Here is a 17,885-nt window from a genome sequence, read left to right on the forward strand (position 1 = left end):
GCGTAACACTGACATTAGTTATTCTTCCTGTGCCATGCACCCCTAAGTCAAAAACAGTTCTTGAAAATATTAAATGCCTGGCTATGCCAACACGCCCTTGACCGCAAAGCACTTCAGAGGGTGATTAAAACAGCAGAGCTCATCACAATGTCTGACCTGCCATCACTGCAGGATCTCTACACAGAGAGGTGTAGGAGGAGGAGCAGGCAGAAGGTACAGGAGTATTCAGTCAAAAACTAACAGGCTATGGGACAGCTTCTTTCCACAGACTGTAAGGCTGCTCAACTCAGGAAACCATCTTCCCTTCCATCCATAGTCCCATGGACACCTGTCACTTTATATCACACTCATCTGCCAATCATATCATGTACACCTGTTACCTTATGTCGTGGTCATCTGCCAATCATATCATGTACACCTGTTACCTTATGTCATGGTCATCTGCCAATCATATCATGTACACCTGTTACCTTATGTCATGGTCATCTGCCAATCATATCATGTACACCTGTTACCTTATGTCATGGTCATCTGCCAATCATATCATGTACACCTGTTACCTTATGTCATGGTCATCTGCCAATCATATCATGTACACCTGTTACCTTATGTCATGGTCATCTGCCAATCATATCATGTACACCTGTTACCTTATGTCATGGTCATCTGCCAATCATATCATGTACACCTGTTACCTTATGTCATGGTCATCTGCCAATCATATCATGTACACCTGTCACTTTTACATTGCACTACAGTGTTATTATTGATAGTTTGTGTTATCTTCTTATTTATATATTATAATTACTGTAACTTTTTAACTTTTAACTCCACTGTTGGGAGTAGGAAAACCAAGAATTTCATTGCCATAACTTGTCATTGCAAATTACAAATAAACCTTTTGAACTTTGAACATGTAACATAGACCAACAGGTAAAATTGGTCAATTGCCTAGTTAGGTAAGACCTTTCAGTAAGACCATCTCGCAAACAAGTTAATATATAACTTAATATTTGAAACCAGTTGTACTCCCAGCGAGGTACATATATAAACACAAGTCCTCCTCTTACAGCCCACAACTCCTGCTGGTGTTTCCCTGGTGGTAAAGACCTTAAGAGTCCAAGTGAAAAATGAGGGTCAGTGCAGCTCTGCTGGTGGTCCTGTGTGGCACCCTGACTGGGGCTCAGACGGAATTCCCAGAGAGTTCAGATGGAAAACCTTTGATTGACCAGGCTGAACCAATAAAGGATGCAAATCAACAAGAAAAGGAAGGTAATGTTCCATTGCGAGAGATAATATTTGTCCCACAATAGCCTTGCTATTATGCCATGTTTGTGGGCCAGCGAGTACTACATGTAGCTATGCAACATTTGGTTAATAAGAAAACAATGTGGACCTTTGCTGTTCAGCAATAGGTAACCCTTGTTAGTAGGGTTTGAAAGTTGTTTAGAAATGAAGTTCAAATTTGACCTGACACTATTGACTGAATACATGCTATGTACATCTCAGCAGATATTTTAGCCCAGCTGAGGAAGATGGAGAGCCAGTTGGAGATACTTAAGGCTCAAGCAGGTATTTTCAGTATTACTATTTTAAAATAGTCTTACTGAAATAAACAATTGCTATGTCATCTGGTGTAACAAAATTAAGTGTCATTTTAGATCACTCCAATTGCCGTTTTATGCCTTACAGAAACAAAAGTGGCATTCTCAGTTGGATTAGGGGGTACTGGATATTATGGACCTTTCAACACAGACGTCACTATTGTCTACCCCATCGTCTTAACCAACATTGGCAACGCTTACAACACGGCAACAGGTTATTTCACATAAAATATTGTTTGATCTATGAATCTGTTCCCTCTCAACCTGTGATCAACACCCACATATGTCAATGCTGAACAATGTTCTCCTTCTTCAGGCATCTTTACGGCGCCAGTGGGAGGAGTCTATCACTTCACAGTCTACCACCATTCAGGAAAGGACCGCCGCTCCGACTCCATGCTGTATAAGAACCACGACCAAATTGCATTTATTTCTGCTCTGAACAAGGATGGGTCCTACAATGGATCTAATGGTGTCATACTGCAGCTGGAGAAGGGAGATGTGGTATATGTCCGCCTGATGGCTGATTCATGGCTCTGGGACCATGTGAATAATGTCCCTCACCATGGTTCCAAAGGATGGTGCCACTTCAATGGCATTTTACTGTTTGCTGAGTAAACCTGAGTGCAACAAAAACCTAGAGTCAACTCAAAAAGTATTGTCACTGTTCACGAAATGAACAAAAACCTTCTGCAAAAAATAAATAACACAAAAAATCAATCTGTGTATCAATTTTTTTATAAAGCCTTTTATAAATCAGTAGCTGTCACAAAGTGCTTTTACAAACGACAACAACCAATGAGCAATATTTGGGCAGCAATTATTTCACAAACACAAAACATTTGTTATTTCATTTCTTTCTGAAATACATAGGTTACAAAATTATTGGCACCCCCAACAGTCAATGTTTCGTGAAGCCTCCCTCTGGAACAGATTACAGCACTGAGCCTCTTCCTGGGAACACTTTTGCAGGGATATTGGACCACTCCGCCCTGCAGTACAAGATCCTTGATGGTCTTAGTTTTACCACTGTAGACTCCCTTCTTCAATTCAGACCACAGGTTTTCGAAGACTGAGATGGCCATTGTAAAACATTTCATTTTGTGGTCCCACAATCATTTCTCTGTTGATTTTGATGTATGTTTAGAGTCATTGGCCCTCATTTATCAAAAGTGTGTACACCAAATTTCCAGCGTACAACTGGCGTACACCCAAAACCACGGTGACTTTGAGATTTATCAATATGGACGTTGGCGTACGGCACTCTCAAATCCTACGCCAGCTCAGGAGGTGGTGTACGCACGTTTTGAGTTAGTGCGGAAATGCGAAGGAAAAAAAATCCTAACGTACTGACAAACTAAAAGATATGATATATTATGACCCACTGTAAAAAAAAAACAACAACATAATTACAAACTTCAGTGTTTATTTTTGTGCAACATGGACTTCAAGGTTTAATTTGTGTGACTTTCCAAAGCATTTGATTCATATGTATTCCTTCAGATGCGAGCCTGCGCGCTTTACATGACGTTTCAGGGTTAGGCCCGGCAGTTCCGCACGGACTGGGTTCCGTAATAAAAGGCTTTTAATGACCAAAATATAATTCAGACTGACAAAATAATAAAAATGACATTCTTCTTCTTTTAAATAATAATAGAAATAATAATACCCCGGTGAACGAGAGGGTCGTTTCCCTGCGCCTACGGGTCGGGGATAGGTCTCTCACTGTTGTTTGTGCCTACGGGCCGAACGGCAGTGCAGAGTACCCGACCTTCTTGGAGTCTCTGGGAGGGGTAAGTGCTCCGACTGGGGACTCTATCGTTCTACTGGGGGACTTCAACGCCCACGTGGGCAACGACAGTGACACCTGGAGGGGCGTGATTGGGAGGAACGGCCCCCCTGATCTGAACCCGAGCGGTGTTCAGTTATTGGACTTCTGTGCTAGTCACAGTTTGTCCATAACGAACACCATGTTCAAGCATAAGGGTGTCCATCAGTGCACGTGGCACCAGGACACCCTAGGCCGCAGGTCGATGATCGACTTTGTTGTCGTTTCATCTGACTTGCGGCCACATGTCTTGGACACTCGGGTGAAGAGAGGGGCGGAGCTGTCAACTGATCACCACCTGGTTGTGAGTTGGATCCGATGGCGGGGGAGGAAGCTGGACAGACTCGGCAGGCCCAAGCGTACTGTAAGGGTCTGCTGGGAACGTCTGGCCGAGTCTCCTGTCAGAGAGATCTTTAACTCCCACCTCCGGCAGAGCTTTGACTGGATCCCGAGGGAGGCTGGAGATATTGAGTCCGAGTGGACCATGTTCTCCACCGCCATTGTCGAAGCGGCCGCTCGGAGCTGTGGCCGTAAGGTCTCCGGTGCCTGCCGAGGCGGCAATCCCCGAACCCGGTGGTGGACACCGGAAGTAAGGGATGCTGTCAAGCTGAAGAAGGAGTCCTATCAGGCCTGGTTGGCTTGTGGGACTCCAGAGGCAGCTGACGGGTACCGACAGGCCAAGCGGACTGCAGCCCGGGTGGTTGTGGAGGCAAAAACTCGGGCCTGGGAGGAGTTCGGTGAGGCCATGGAGAAGGACTATCGGCTGGCCTCGAAGAGATTCTGGCAAACCATCCGGCGCCTCAGGAGAGGGAAACAGTGCCCTACCAACGCTGTTTACAGTAGAGGTGGGCAGCTGTTGACCTCAACTGGGGATGTCGTCGGGTGGTGGAAGGAGTACTTCGAGGATCTCCTCAATCCCGCCGTCACGTCTTCCATTGAGGAAGCAGAGGATGAGGGCTCAGAGGTGGACTCGTCCATCACCCGGGCTGAAGTCACCGAGGTGGTTAAGAAACTCCTCGGTGGCAAGGCACCGGGGGTGGATGAGATCCGCCCTGAGTACCTCAAGTCTCTGGATGTTGTGGGGCTGTCTTGGTTGACACGCCTGTGCAACATCGCGTGGCAGTCGGGGACAGTGCCTCTGGGATGGCAGACCGGGGTGGTGGTCCCTCTTTATAAGAAGGGGGACCGGAGGGTGTGTTCCAACTATAGGGGGATCACACTTCTCAGCCTCCCCGGGAAAGTCTATGCCAGGGTTCTGGAGAGGAGAATACGGCCGATAGTAGAACCTCGGATTCAGGAGGAACAGTGTGGTTTTCGTCCAGGCCGTGGAACACTGGACCAACTCTATACCCTCTACGGGGTGATGGAGGGTTCATGGGAGTTTGCCCAACCAGTCCACATGTGTTTTGTGGATTTGGAGAAGGCATTCGACTGTGTCCCTCGCGGCATCCTGTGGAGAGTGCTTCGGGAATATGGGGTCCTGGGTCCTTTGCTAAGGGCTGTCAGGTCCCTGTACGACCGAAGCAGGAGCTTGGTCCGCATTGCCGGCAGTAAGTCAGACTTGTTCCCTGTGCATGTTGGACTCCGGCAGGGCTGCCCTTTGTCACCGGTTCTGTTCGTAATTTTTATGGACAGAATTTCTAGGCGCAGCCAGGGGCCGGAGGGTGTCAGGTTTGGGGACCACACGATTTCGTCTCTGCTCTTTGCGGATGATGTTGTCGTGTTGGCCCCTTCAAGCCAGGACCTTCAGCATGCACTTGGACGGTTTGCAGCCGAGTGTGAAGCGGTGGGGATGAAAATCAGTACCTCCAAATCCGAGGCCATGGTCCTCAGTCGGAAAAGGGTGGCTTGCCCACTTCAGGTTGGTGGAGAGTGCCTGCCTCAAGTGGAGGAGTTTAAGTATCTAGGGGTCCTGTTCACGAGTGAGGGAAGGATGGAACGGGAGATTGACAGACGGATCGGTGCAGCTTCTGCAGTAATGCGGTCGATGTATCGGTCTGTCGTGGTGAAGAAAGAGCTGAGCCGCAAGGCGAAGCTCTCGATTTACCGGTCAATCTACGTTCCTACTCTCACCTATGGTCATGAGCTTTGGGTCATGACCGAAAGGACAAGATCCCGGATACAGGCGGCCGAAATGAGCTTTCTCCGCAGGGTGGCTGGGCGATCCCTTAGAGATAGGGTGAGAAGCTCGGTCACCCGGGAGGAGCTCAGAGTAGAGCCGCTGCTCCTCCACATCGAGAGGGGTCAGCTGAGGTGGCTTGGGCATCTGTTTCGGATGCCTCCGCAACGCCTTCCTGGGAAGGTGTTCCGGTCCCGTCCCACCGGGAAGAGACCCCGGGGAAGACCTAGGACACGCTGGAGGGACTATGTCTCCCGGCTGGCCTGGGAACGCCTCGGTGTCCCCCCGGAAGAGCTGGAGGAAGTGTCTGGGGAGAGGGAAGTCTGGGCATCCCTGCTTAGACTGCTGCCCCCGCGACCCGGCCCCGGATAAGCGGAAGATGATGCGATGCGATGCGATGCGAAATAATAATAATAATAATAACGACATTCTTCTTCTAAATAACAATAAACGTCATTAATAATAAATATCATGAAATAATAAGACGAATATTACAAATTGTCATGCAATTATTAATGTGAATGAATGGTACTCCACATCACATCATCTTTTATTCCGCTTTTTAAACTGCAAAATGTAACAATTTTATTTCTTTCTACCTCCCTGGTGATCGTCTCAATCTCCACGTCAGAAAAGTTTCTCTTTTTGGCCGTCTTCCGTGTGTCCATGGCGTAAAATGAGGGCGTGGGGGAAGCGGAGACTTGAATATATAGAGCGTGTTATTCTAAAGACGATCGTTTTCAGCCGCGGCATTTATCAAGGGCAGGTATTGCGTACACCTGGATTTTAAAGGTACGCACAGATTCATAAATCAGGCGGTGAGAGTAGTGTAAGCAAAATCTTACGCCAACATATACGCCCGTTTCTACGCAAGAATGATAAATGAAGGCCATTGTCTTTTAGAAAGGTTTATTAACTGCCAAGTCTCAATCTCCTGGCAGAGGCAGCCAGGTGTTCGGCTAAAATATTCTGGTACTTAGCGGAATTCTTTATGCCAATGATCTTAACAAGAAACCCTGGAACACTAGTAGCAAAACAGCCCCAACAAATAACTGATCCACCTCCATACTGTTGGTATCAGGTGCTGTGATCCTTGGATTTTTCTTTGCCTCCCTCACCATCCCACATTCTGCCTTTCTGATGATCACCGAATTCAAATGACCCTGAAGATAAATTCAATCATGCCTTTTAGGCAGGCTTGAATCAGTGTTACCTGGGATCCTATAGCCTGGGAGCTGGGGTCTTATGGCCAGGGAGCTGGGGTCTTATGGCCAGGGAGCTGGGGTCTTATGGCCAGGGAGCTGGGGTCTTATGGCCAGGGAGCTGGGGCCTTATGGCCAGGGAGCTGGGGCCTTATGGCCTGGGAGCTGGGGCCTTATGGCCTGGGAGCTGGGGCCTTATGGCCTGGGAGCTGGGGCCTTATGACCAGGGAGCTGGGGTCTTATGGCCAGGGAGCTGGGGCCTTATGGCCAGGGAGCTGGGGCCTTATGGCCAGGGAGCTGGGGCCTTATGGCCTGGGAGCTGGGGTCTTATGGCCAGGGAGCTGGGGTCTTATGGCCAGGGAGCTGGGGCCTTATGGCCTGGGAGCTGGGGCCTTATGGCCTGGGAGCTGGGGCCTTATGGCCTGGGAGCTGGGGCCTTATGGCCTGGGAGCTGGGGCCTTATAGCCTGGGAGCTGGGGCCTTATAGCCTGGGAGCTGGGGCCTTATAGCCTGGGAGCTGGGGTCTTATAGCCTGGGAGCTGGGGTCCCAGCTGGCTCAACACTTGCTTGGCCTTTAAAGGTATGTATTCGGGTTTGGGCCTCTGTGTGTCTGCTTAGTTGTACCGAATTTCCTCCCTCAAGGAACTAAGATTTTTTTCAGAATCCAAAAGGATTCTAGACTCCCTCCAAGCAAAATGCTACATATCTCCTGTGTTCCTCCCTCTCGTTTGACCGTGGCGGGTTTGACCAGGGTTTTATAAATCCACTACAGAAATAATCACCCAGGAGAAAGGAGAGAGGGAAGGAAGAATGCAGAGGAGGTTGAAAAGGAGGAGAGCGATACCTTATCCACCCCTGTCCATCTCCTCCCATTCTCCATCTCTCATCCTCTCCTCGACAACTTAGCGGTGAAGCCACATAGGCTGTGTGGAGGGTGGGAAAAGGAAAGCAACATTAGTTTCCTCTCTATCATCTTGTATTCTTCCTACAGGGTAGTGACAGTGGCCTGTGGGTTTACAGTAAGTACCAAAACCCCCCCCTCCACAGGGTAACCGCTCTACAGGTTTACCAGTAGTGGAATGCAGGGAGGAACCATGAAGGAAGGAAAATGATGGAAGAAGGAGGAAGAGGGGATTGGAGGAGAAGAAGAGGGTGAAGAGAGGAACATGTAGGGGAGTATGAGTTCCCTTTAAAAAGTAATACCGTGGGGAGAAAAAGTATTTGATACACTGACGATTTTGAAGGTTTTCCTTCTTACAAAGCATGTAGAGGTCTGTAATTTTTATCATAGGTACACTTCAACTGTGAGAGTGGGAATCTAAAACAATAATCCAGAAAACCACATTGTATGATTTTTAAATACTTAATTTGCATTTTATTGCATGACATAAGTATTTGATCACCTATCAAACAATAAGAAATCCGGCTCTGACAGGGCAACTAAGGAGTGGCTCTCAAGGTCCTGGAGTGGCCTAGCCAGTCTCCAGACCTGAACCCAATAAAAAATCTTTGGAGAGAGCTGAAAGTCTGTATTGCCCAGCGACAGCCCCGAAACCTGAAGGATCTGGAGAAGGTCTGTAAGGAGGAGTAGGCCAAAATCCCTGCTGCAGTGTGTGCAAACCTGGTCAAGAACTACAGGAAACGTATGATCTCTGTAATTGCAAACAAAGGTTTCTGTACCAAATATTAAGTTCTGCTTTTCAGATGTATCAAATACTTATGTCATTCAATAAAATGCAAATTAATTCCTTAAAAATCATACAATGTGAATGTCTGGATTTTTGTTTTAGATTCCGTCCCTCACAGTTGAAGAGTACCTATGATAAAAATGACAGACCTCTACATGCTTTGTTAGTGGGAAAACCTGCAAAGTCGGCATTGTATCAAATACTTGTTCTCCCCATGGTATGACAGGGGCCTGTTTCTCCCCCTTTGTCCTCTACTCCTCAGCTCCACCTTCCTCCTCATCAGCACCCCCCCTCCTCCTCACCCCCCCCAGCCCCCTCTTCCTCCTCAGCTCACCCTTCCTCCTCAGCCCCCCACCCTCTCCTCAGCCCCCCCTCCTCCTCAGTACTCCCCCTCCCGTCCTCCCTCTCTCGCCCTTCTCCTGTTGGTACCCTGTGCTGTGTGTATTTATGGGGGAATATGAGCCATCTTGTCTGGGAAGGCCCCCATATTGATCAGTAACAGGACTGGTCCACACCACACTTTGATGACACACAGACGAGGACCCAGAGTTTGGTACACCTCAGAGACACAGAGGAGGACCCGGAGTTTGGTACACCTCAGAGACAGAGGAGGACCCGGAGTTTGGTACACCTCAGAGACACAGAGGAGGACCAGGAGTTTGGTTCACCTCAGAGACACAGAGGAGGACCCGGAGTTTGGTACACCTCAGAGACACAGAGGAGGACCAGGAGTTTGGTACACCTCAGAGACACAGAGGAGGACCAGGAGTTTGGTACACCTCAGAGACACAGAGGAGGACCCGGAGTTTGGTACACCTCAGAGACACAGAGGAGGACCAGGAGTTTGGTACACCTCAGAGACACAGAGGAGGACCAGGAGTTTGGTACACCTCAGAGACACAGAGGAGGACCAGGAGTTTGGTACACTTCAGAGACACAGAGGAGGACCAGGAGTTTGGTACACCTCAGAGACACAGAGGAGGACCCAGAGTTTGCTGCACCTCAGAGACACAGAGGAGGACCAGGAGTTTGCTGCACCTCAGAGACACAGAGGAGGACCAGGAGTTTGGTACACCTCAGAGACACAGAGGAGGACCCAGAGCTTAACGTCTGCCAAATGTAGAGCCCATTGCCTGTGTTTAGAAATGTAGCCTAATTCAGATAATTATTTTTCACTAATTGGTCTTTTTGCCAATCAGATTTAGTCAAGTAAAAAAAAAATCTGATGTGAACTGATCTGTTGTGATATGTGAAAAGAGACCAATTAGTGGAAAGAAATATCTGATTTTGTCACGGCTTTGTGGTGTTCCGGCAGGCTCCGCCTCCAGTGTGAATCTGCTTCCTGTGTGTTTGCTGCTGACCCACAGATCTTTCATTAAAAACATATTTCACCACCGTCTCAATCGAATAGAGACAAACTGTACGCTCACCGGCCACTTCATTAGGAACACCTTGATAGTACCGTGTTTTACCCCCTTTTGCCTTCAGAACTGCTTTAATAGATTCAACAAGGTGAAATAGATTTAATGCTGGAAACATTCTTCAGACATTTAGGTCCATATTGACATTATAGCATCACCAGTTGCTGCAGTTTCGTTGGCTGCACATCCATGATGCCAATCTCCTGTTCCACCACATCCATGATGCCAATCTCCCGTTCCACCACATCCATGATGCCAATCTCCCGTTCCACCACATCCATGATGCCAATCTCCCGTTCCACCACATCCATGCTGCCAATCTCCCGTTCCACCACATCCATGATGCCAATCTCCCGTTCCACCACATCCATGATGCCAATATCCTGTTCCACCACATCCATGATGCCAATCTCCCGTTCCACCACATCCATGCTGCCAATCTCCCGTTCCACCACATCCATGCTGCCAATCTCCCGTTCCACCACATCCATGATGCCAATCTCCCGTTCCACCACATCCATGATGCCAATCTCCCGTTCCACCACATCCATGATGCCAATCTCCCGTTCCACCACATCCATGCTGCCAATCTCCCATTCCACCACATCCATGCTGCCAATCTCCCGTTCCACCACATCCATGCTGCCAATCTCCCATTCCACCACATCCATGATGCTAATCTCCCATTCAACCACATCCCAAAGGTGCTCTATTGCATTGGGATCTGGTGACTGTGGAGGCAGTGGACTCAAAGTCATGTCTGAGATGATGTGAGCTATGTGACATGATTTGTTATCCTGCTGGAAGTAACCATTAGAAGATGGGTACACTCTGGTTGGAAAAAGGGATGGACATGGTCAGCAACAATACTCGGGTAGGCTGTGGCATTTAAACAATGCTCAGTTGGTACTAAGGGGCTCAAAGTGTGCCAAGAAATTATCTCTGACACCATTACACCACCAACACCAGCCTGAACAAGTCAGGATGGATCCATGCTTTCATGTTGTTTACACCAAATTCGGACCCTACCATCTGAATGTCACAGCAGTAACAGAGACTCACTAGATATTTTTCCTATCTTCTATTGTGCAATTTTGATGGGCCCCTACAAATTGTAGCCTCAGTTTCCTGGTCTTAGCTGCCAGTAGGGGCACCCAGTGGAGTCTTCTGCTGTTGCAGCCCATCTGCTTAAAGGTTCTGTGTCTCGTGTGTTCAGAGATGCTCTTCGGCATACCTTGGTTGTAACGAGTGGTCATTTGAGTTTCTGTTGCCTTTCTATCAGCTGTAACCAGTCTGGCCATTCTCCTCTGACCTCTGCCATCAACAAGGCATTTTGGATTATTAGATATTTGCGTTATCAAGCAGTTGAAAATATGTACTTAATGAAGAGGCCGGTGAATGTAAATGCCCACTAATAATATCTTTAGAAATGTTTAATGCCTCCACATTTTACTATTTCTGTTTTATAAACTGACATGGAGATGTCCAGTAAAGACGTGTACTTTGTTAGTACAACAACTCGGTGTAGACAGACTCAGTGTAGACAGACTCGGTGTAGACAGACTCCTTGTAGACAGACTCGGTGTAGACAGACTCGGTGTAGACAGACTCCTTGTAGACAGACTCGGTGTAGACAGACTCCTTGTAGACAGACTCGTTGTAGACAGACTCGTTGTAGACAGACTCGTTGTAGACAGACTCCTTGTAGACAGACTCCTTGTAGACAGACTTGGTGTAGACAGACTCCTTGTAGACAGACTCGGTGTAGACAGACTCCTTGTAGACAGACTCGGTGTAGATAGACTCGGTGTAGACAGACTCGGTGTAGACAGACTCGGTGTAGACAGACTCGGTGTAGACAGACTCGGTGTAGACAGACTCGGTGTAGACAGACTCAGTGTAGACAGACTCAGTGTAGACAGACTCGGTGTAGACAGACTCGTATTTAGATGTTTTCAAGTATTTCACAGTGACCAATTCCGTTAATTAATAATGTTTTCAATTTGTGATGTTCCCGCACAGTGCGCTAATCAACGGTTCTCTGAATACAATGACCCACAAAGCATCGTTATCTTTGCCCACTGGCTAGCTGGCTAGCCATTTCACACTGGATCCTTGCCCACTGGCTAACTGGCTAGCCATTTCACACCGGATCCTTGCCCACTAGCTAACTGGGTAGCCATTTCACACCGGATCCTGCCCACTGGCTAACTGGCTAGCCATTTCACACCGGATCCTTGCCCACTGGCTAACTGGCTAGCCATTTCACACCGGATCCTTGCCCACTGGCTAACTGGCTAGCCATTTCACACTGGATCCTTGCCCACTGGCTAACTGGCTAGCCATTTCACACCGGATCCTTGCCCACTGGCTAACTGGCTAGTCATTTCACACCGGACTAACTATGATAAAAGTGTATCATTTACCAAGAAAGGCAAAACGTCTGTGATGATAAGACAGGTCTGAACATTCTTATTTTCAGAATATCAAACCTGTTAATATGGGTTGTTGTGTCTGAATTGGACTACGTAGCTTGTTTTCAGAATTTTCTGTCCAGTTACAAGCAACATTTGCTCACTGCACTGGCAGATATTGTGGCTTGATTCAAGAATTTCTTTCTCATTTGAACTTTTTTAACATTCATTATTAGCTTATTAGGAAAAGCCCAGAACCCGAGAATAGCGTTAATTAAAAATAAACAATAATAAATGCATGTCAATAATGTATTATATACCGGAACCATGAAATAAATGTCACCCACCAATTTTCATGAAATACATTTGACTATATACATCTTATTTTGCTGTCACGGTATGTCTTTATGCTTCTCAGGGAATCTGCAGCTCTGAGGAACATCCAGAGATCTCCAGAATGATCTCCAGAATGATCCGATCCAGGCTCTAGCTGGGCCACTCAAGGACACAGCCTTGTTCTGAAACCACGCCTGCGTTTCTTCACTTATGGTTGTCATCCTGTTGAAAGGTGAACCTTTGCACCAGTCTGAGGTTCTGAGAGATCTGGAGCAAGTTTTCATCAAGCATCTGTCTGTATTTGGTTCTGTTCATCCTTCTCTCGATTCTGACTGGGCTCCCAGTCCCTGATACTGATGAACAACCCCAAAACATTGGGTTCTGACAGTATTGGCTCGGTGATGTTCGGTGCTTGATTTCCTTTAGATGTGATGCTTGGCACCCAGGCCCAAGACTTCTGCAGGTTTTGCAGAAAAAGTACTCAAACTATTCAATACAATGTTTTGTGTTTGAGAAATGATTTTGTTTTGATACAAGTATACGGCTCCCATATGTCATGTATGAGCCGCCCCAAAATATGCCTCATTGTTTGTGTTGTTTTTTTGCATTAGCTTTTTCAGAATTTCATGAAGGGTGCCAATACATCTTGAGTTGACTGTATTCTCACATCACGTACAGTATGTAAATATTCTTGAACATACAGTGTTAATTAAATATGTTTTGGGAAAGGCTAGGACAATTGCTAACCATTCTACAGTAAGTGGGGATAAAAACAAACCAAGGTGTTGTTCTCCCAACCACTTTCTAACTGAATAACTGCGTCTGCAGTTCTGGACGGAGCTGTCTAGAATAGGTCAAAGAAAGTCCTGACTAACTGGATGACTGACATAGGTGAAGCATAAGCTGACTAATGATGTGACATCACTCACTGCTCATCCTAATTGTGTTGTCAGCCTGAAAACACAAAAACTAAATATTTCCTGTAACAACAAATATGACTTGGGGGTATTATTTATGGCCTCTGCAGGGGCCAGTAGGGTTGGATTAGGACTTGGGGGTATTATTTATGGTCTCTGCAGGGGCCAGTATGGTTGGATTAGGACTTGGGGGTACAGTGAATAGGGTACCATTTGGGATGTATCCACGGTGACCGTGTCTTTTGTTTTGCAGTGTCCACTTGTTTACTTACCTTCATCAAACCAAAAGTAAGTGAAAACTCCCTCCAGGGTAGTTTTCAAATCTGGACCTCAAAGCCAGTTCCACTCTGTTTTGTTCCATTTCAACCCTCTAATCAGGGACTTATTTAGACCTGGGACACCAGGTGGGTGACATTAATGATGAGGTGGAGCAGAACACCAGCAGGCTCTGGCCCTTGAAGGGTATGATTTTAATACCTGTGTCTAGCCCCTAACATATCTAATAGCTTATTTATTTAATTTTTGTACATGTGTGGATAAGCACTAGTGTACTGGGATGCAGGGAGGTACATGAGAGCGGAGATATCCCCACCTATTGGCCAGCCCACACAGCCTGTCTATAATAACGGAACCGAATGCTGCAGCTGGACAAATATGGTGAGGTTTCTCCACCTAGTGGTTATAATCATGAAATTCGGTCCAACCTGCTTTGCAGTATGTACCTATTACTGAATGTCCCACTGTCATGTTGTATTAACTCACAGACTGATCTCTGGTACGGTACACTGTATTACATCATTACCATGGTAACATCGGAGTCATCAGAACAGAAAAATGCATCTCAGTATCTCTCAATCTAAACACAGTTTAAGCCACAGTATTAAGCCTTTACTGTACTACATCCTTGTGGAGGGGAAAAACGGACACAAAAGTATCAGAGCATTTTCACCAAGTGACTTGTTTTGAGCATGCAAACACAATGAAGCATTCTTACAGTAAAAACAAAATCCTTCCAGATCCGTTGTCTGCACTCCTTAATTCAAACCCTAGGTGCTGTATTAAATGTGTTTTCATTCTGTTAACTGATAGCCATTGGCAAAACGTGGACACTGGTGTGGAAGGTGGCCTATCTCCCTAGAGGTTCTGACTGTAGAGTGCGCACGTGTGTGTCCTTCAAGACATGCTCCCGGTGAACATTTTAAGTAGTAAAGAACTTATCTGCACTCAGTTATTTGTACAAATCGTTCCTATTAAGTGTCAAAAAGCACACGTCCTGTTTTCGTTGTTATTGTAATAAATCTAGAACCACCAGCAAGCAGAGCAGTTACCAGACTTTGCAAAGTTGAGTGAAAGCAGCCATCACCTTTGATGAAGTCGATAGCCAAGTCCTCAGAGGCTTGGACACAACCCACGTCTCCAACACCATCATTAAGTTTGCAGACGACACCATCAACATAGGCCTGATCTCTGACAACGAAGAGTCAGCCTATAGAGATGAAGTAAGTTCATTGACTTTGTGGTGTCAGGATAACAACCTCCAGCTCAATATCGGAGGAGAACGGAGGAGATTGTTGATCACAGGAAGCAGCGGCGGCGAAGACCACGCCCCCAAACACATCAATGGGTCTGCTGCAGAGAGAGTTCACAACATCCGGTCCCTCTGGGTCAACATCAGTGATGACTTGACCTGGTCTCATCACTCTAACATCTTGGTGAAGGAGGCCAGGAAACGGCTCTTCTTCCTAAGCCAATTAAGGAGATTTGGCATGGATTCCAGGATCCTCACCAACTTTTACAGATGCACTATCGAAAATATCCTGACCGGCTGTGTCACCACCTGGTATGGCAGCTGCACCACCCTCAAACGCAAAGTACTTCAGAGGGTGATTAAAACAGCAGAGCACATCACAAGGTCTGACCTGCCATCCCTGCAAGATCTCTACACAGAGAGGTGAAGTTGGAAGAGATAACGGATCATTCCAGATCCCAGCCACCCATGCCACGGACTGTTTACCAAGCTGCTTTCAGGCAGAAGGTACAGGAGTATTCAATCAAAAAACTAACAGGCTACGGGACAGTGTCTTTCCTCAGGCCGTAAGGCTTCTCAACTCGGGAACCCCTCTTCCCTTCCATCCATAGTCCATCCTGTCACTTTATATCATGCACACCTGTCACTTTTACATTGCACTACAGTTGTACAGTTATTATTATTGATGTGTGTTTTTGTATAGTGTAATGACTGATTGATTGTGTATAATTATTTTAATTATTATTACTGTTACTTTTTAACTTTTAACTGCACTGTCAGGAGTAGGAAAAACAAGCATTTCATTGGCGTGACTTGTTATTGCAAATGACAAATAAACCTTTGAACCTGCCGTCCATTTTTTGTAAAATCAATACTGGTACTTGCAATTTATTTGAGGTGCACTCCAATTCCAACATGTTACAATCTGCAATTTGCTGCATAATAAACAAATCTACAACTAGAAACCTTTTCTTACGATCATTAGTATTACCACAGCAAGGTATGTTTCAGTGTTTTAAGACATAGCTCGCCATAGCTCAATTACTTAAGAATCCAGTTCCTTAATCAATCAAACAACACGTAACATAGGTCAACAGGTTAAATTGGCAAAATTCCTAGTTACAGTGGATATAAAAAGTCTACACACCCCTGTAAAAATGCCAGGTTGTTGTGATGTAAAAGAATGAGACCAAGATCAATCATGTCAGAAACTTTTCCACTTTTAAGTAATTTTTTTGGAATCGGGTCTAGCTGACAATTGGTGGGTTTAGAACTCATTACAAATTTAGTGAATGTGTCGAGCGATACGGTATCTGTGACTGACAGCTCCGTCAACTCCCGCTATTCCCGGATTCCCATTACACATGAACTCACCCCGGACTCCTTAATTTGTCTTGTCTCCAATTGTCGCTCACACTAGGTCCCAATCAAGTCATTAGTATGTGTTTAAATGTTTATACATACAACGACCAGGCAGCAATCAAGGACATAGCATTTAAATGTTTCTCCTCGCTCCCCTCACTTGTCTGTCATTGTTGCATGTCTACGTTTGTTTCTGTATGTGATGTTGTTCATCGGATTCGATCTGCGGAGGTTTTAGCAACAGGCAACATGGGCAGCCACCCTGTGCGGAATCATGCCGGGGTCGGCACGAGGTGCCAGAACCAAAAAAAGTTGTCGTGGTGACATTTGCGTGATTGGTTTTCAGTCGCTTATTTGCACATCATGTGAATGATAATGTGGGTCAATTAACCTTGTGGGAGTATGTGAGCTAGGCAGATTACTGCCTGGAAAGGTGTCCCACTCAGAAGTACGAGAGAGGAAGGTCTCCTCACTGGACGTTTGAGGTAGGGGGAGCGGGGGAATCTTTCAAATACAGAACCTCGAACTTTGTACAGTAATAATGCAATCTGTAAAATCAGTCACTTTACTGCTACCAAATAAACCACAATTCATTCATAATACTAAGAATGTGTAGTTTCACTTACATATTGTTGAAATCTTCTGGTTTGTGCTAAATTGTTGGGAATGATATAAAACCAGTCTGCACACCACCAAGGTGAATTGGTTCAGTCTTGACTCGTGGTTGACAGTGCTGGGGCATGGGTAATGTTTTGATGCTCGAGCGCCAAATAAACACAAATGCATAAGAAAAGGTTTAAGCCCAGTTTAGGAGAAAGAGGAGAAATGCACAAGATATCAAATGCCTTATTTAAATGTTGGTGAGCACTAGTTTACTGGGATGCAGGGACAGCGTTTAAGAGAGGTGAGATATCCCCACCTATTGGCTGACCCACGAAGGTGAAGCCTGCCTGTAATATCAGAACCATGTGTTCCTCCACTAAGTGGTGATAATCAGGAAATTAAATCAAACCTGCATTGCAGTATAGTGTATAAACTCACAGACCTGTACGTTCTATTCCTTAATAAACAAGGTAATATCAGGAAGCTGAAAAAAATCTGTCTCCACGCATTTTAGTCAAGTGGCCTGTTTTGAGATGCAAACGCAATGAAGAATTTAAACATGGAGAAAACACACTATTTACAAATCAATACATTTTCTCTCAATCTAATTGGTATTCAATGAGGTTATGTTTGTTTTGACAGGGGTGAGTCTACACAAAACAAACTGCAGGAGCTATAAGCCAGAACAGAAGAGAGAGCTCTGTCTGGTTAGCAATACTACTAAATGGTTCTGTTCAAAGCCACAAAACATAGTCATGAATTGGATGTCGGGATACATTTTTTAAAATTAAATTAAATTGTTCAGCTTTTGTGTCAACATTGATAGCTCTTCAGAGAGTTATATGGTGTGAAACAACATTGCA

General features: G+C 45.9%; 1 protein-coding gene across 2 annotated transcripts; it reads left to right on the top strand.

Moving 5' to 3' along the window:
- The first annotated feature begins 1,080 nt into the window (after nucleotides 1–1,080).
- On the top strand, nucleotides 1,081–2,324 carry LOC117595398 (complement C1q-like protein 2). 2 transcript variants are annotated; one of them, XM_034296136.1, is made up of 4 exons: nucleotides 1,081–1,272; nucleotides 1,510–1,572; nucleotides 1,693–1,818; nucleotides 1,921–2,324. In XM_034296136.1, exons 1-4 carry the CDS (start codon nucleotides 1,131–1,133, stop codon nucleotides 2,220–2,222), a joined length of 633 nt encoding a protein of 210 aa, XP_034152027.1. In that variant the 5' UTR covers nucleotides 1,081–1,130; the 3' UTR covers nucleotides 2,223–2,324. The 2 variants fall into 2 exon arrangements, with proteins under 2 accessions (XP_034152027.1, XP_034152029.1); XM_034296138.1 differs by having other exon boundaries at nucleotides 1,513–1,572.
- The last annotated feature ends 15,561 nt before the right edge of the window (nucleotides 2,325–17,885 follow it).

This window comes from Esox lucius, chromosome 2 (genome assembly GCF_011004845.1).
Source record: "Esox lucius isolate fEsoLuc1 chromosome 2, fEsoLuc1.pri, whole genome shotgun sequence".
Lineage (NCBI taxonomy): Eukaryota > Metazoa > Chordata > Actinopteri > Esociformes > Esocidae > Esox > Esox lucius.

Bases quoted from the DNA above. Each gene is read 5' to 3' on its own strand.
- LOC117595398 (XM_034296136.1), top strand. From the start codon at position 1,131: ATGAGGGTCAGTGCAGCTCTGCTGGTGGTCCTGTGTGGCACCCTGACT. The intron at 1,273-1,509 runs GTAATGTTCCAT...TGTACATCTCAG, and splicing joins AAATCAACAAGAAAAGGAAG to CAGATATTTTAGCCCAGCTG. The intron at 1,573-1,692 runs GTATTTTCAGTA...TATGCCTTACAG, and splicing joins GATACTTAAGGCTCAAGCAG to AAACAAAAGTGGCATTCTCA.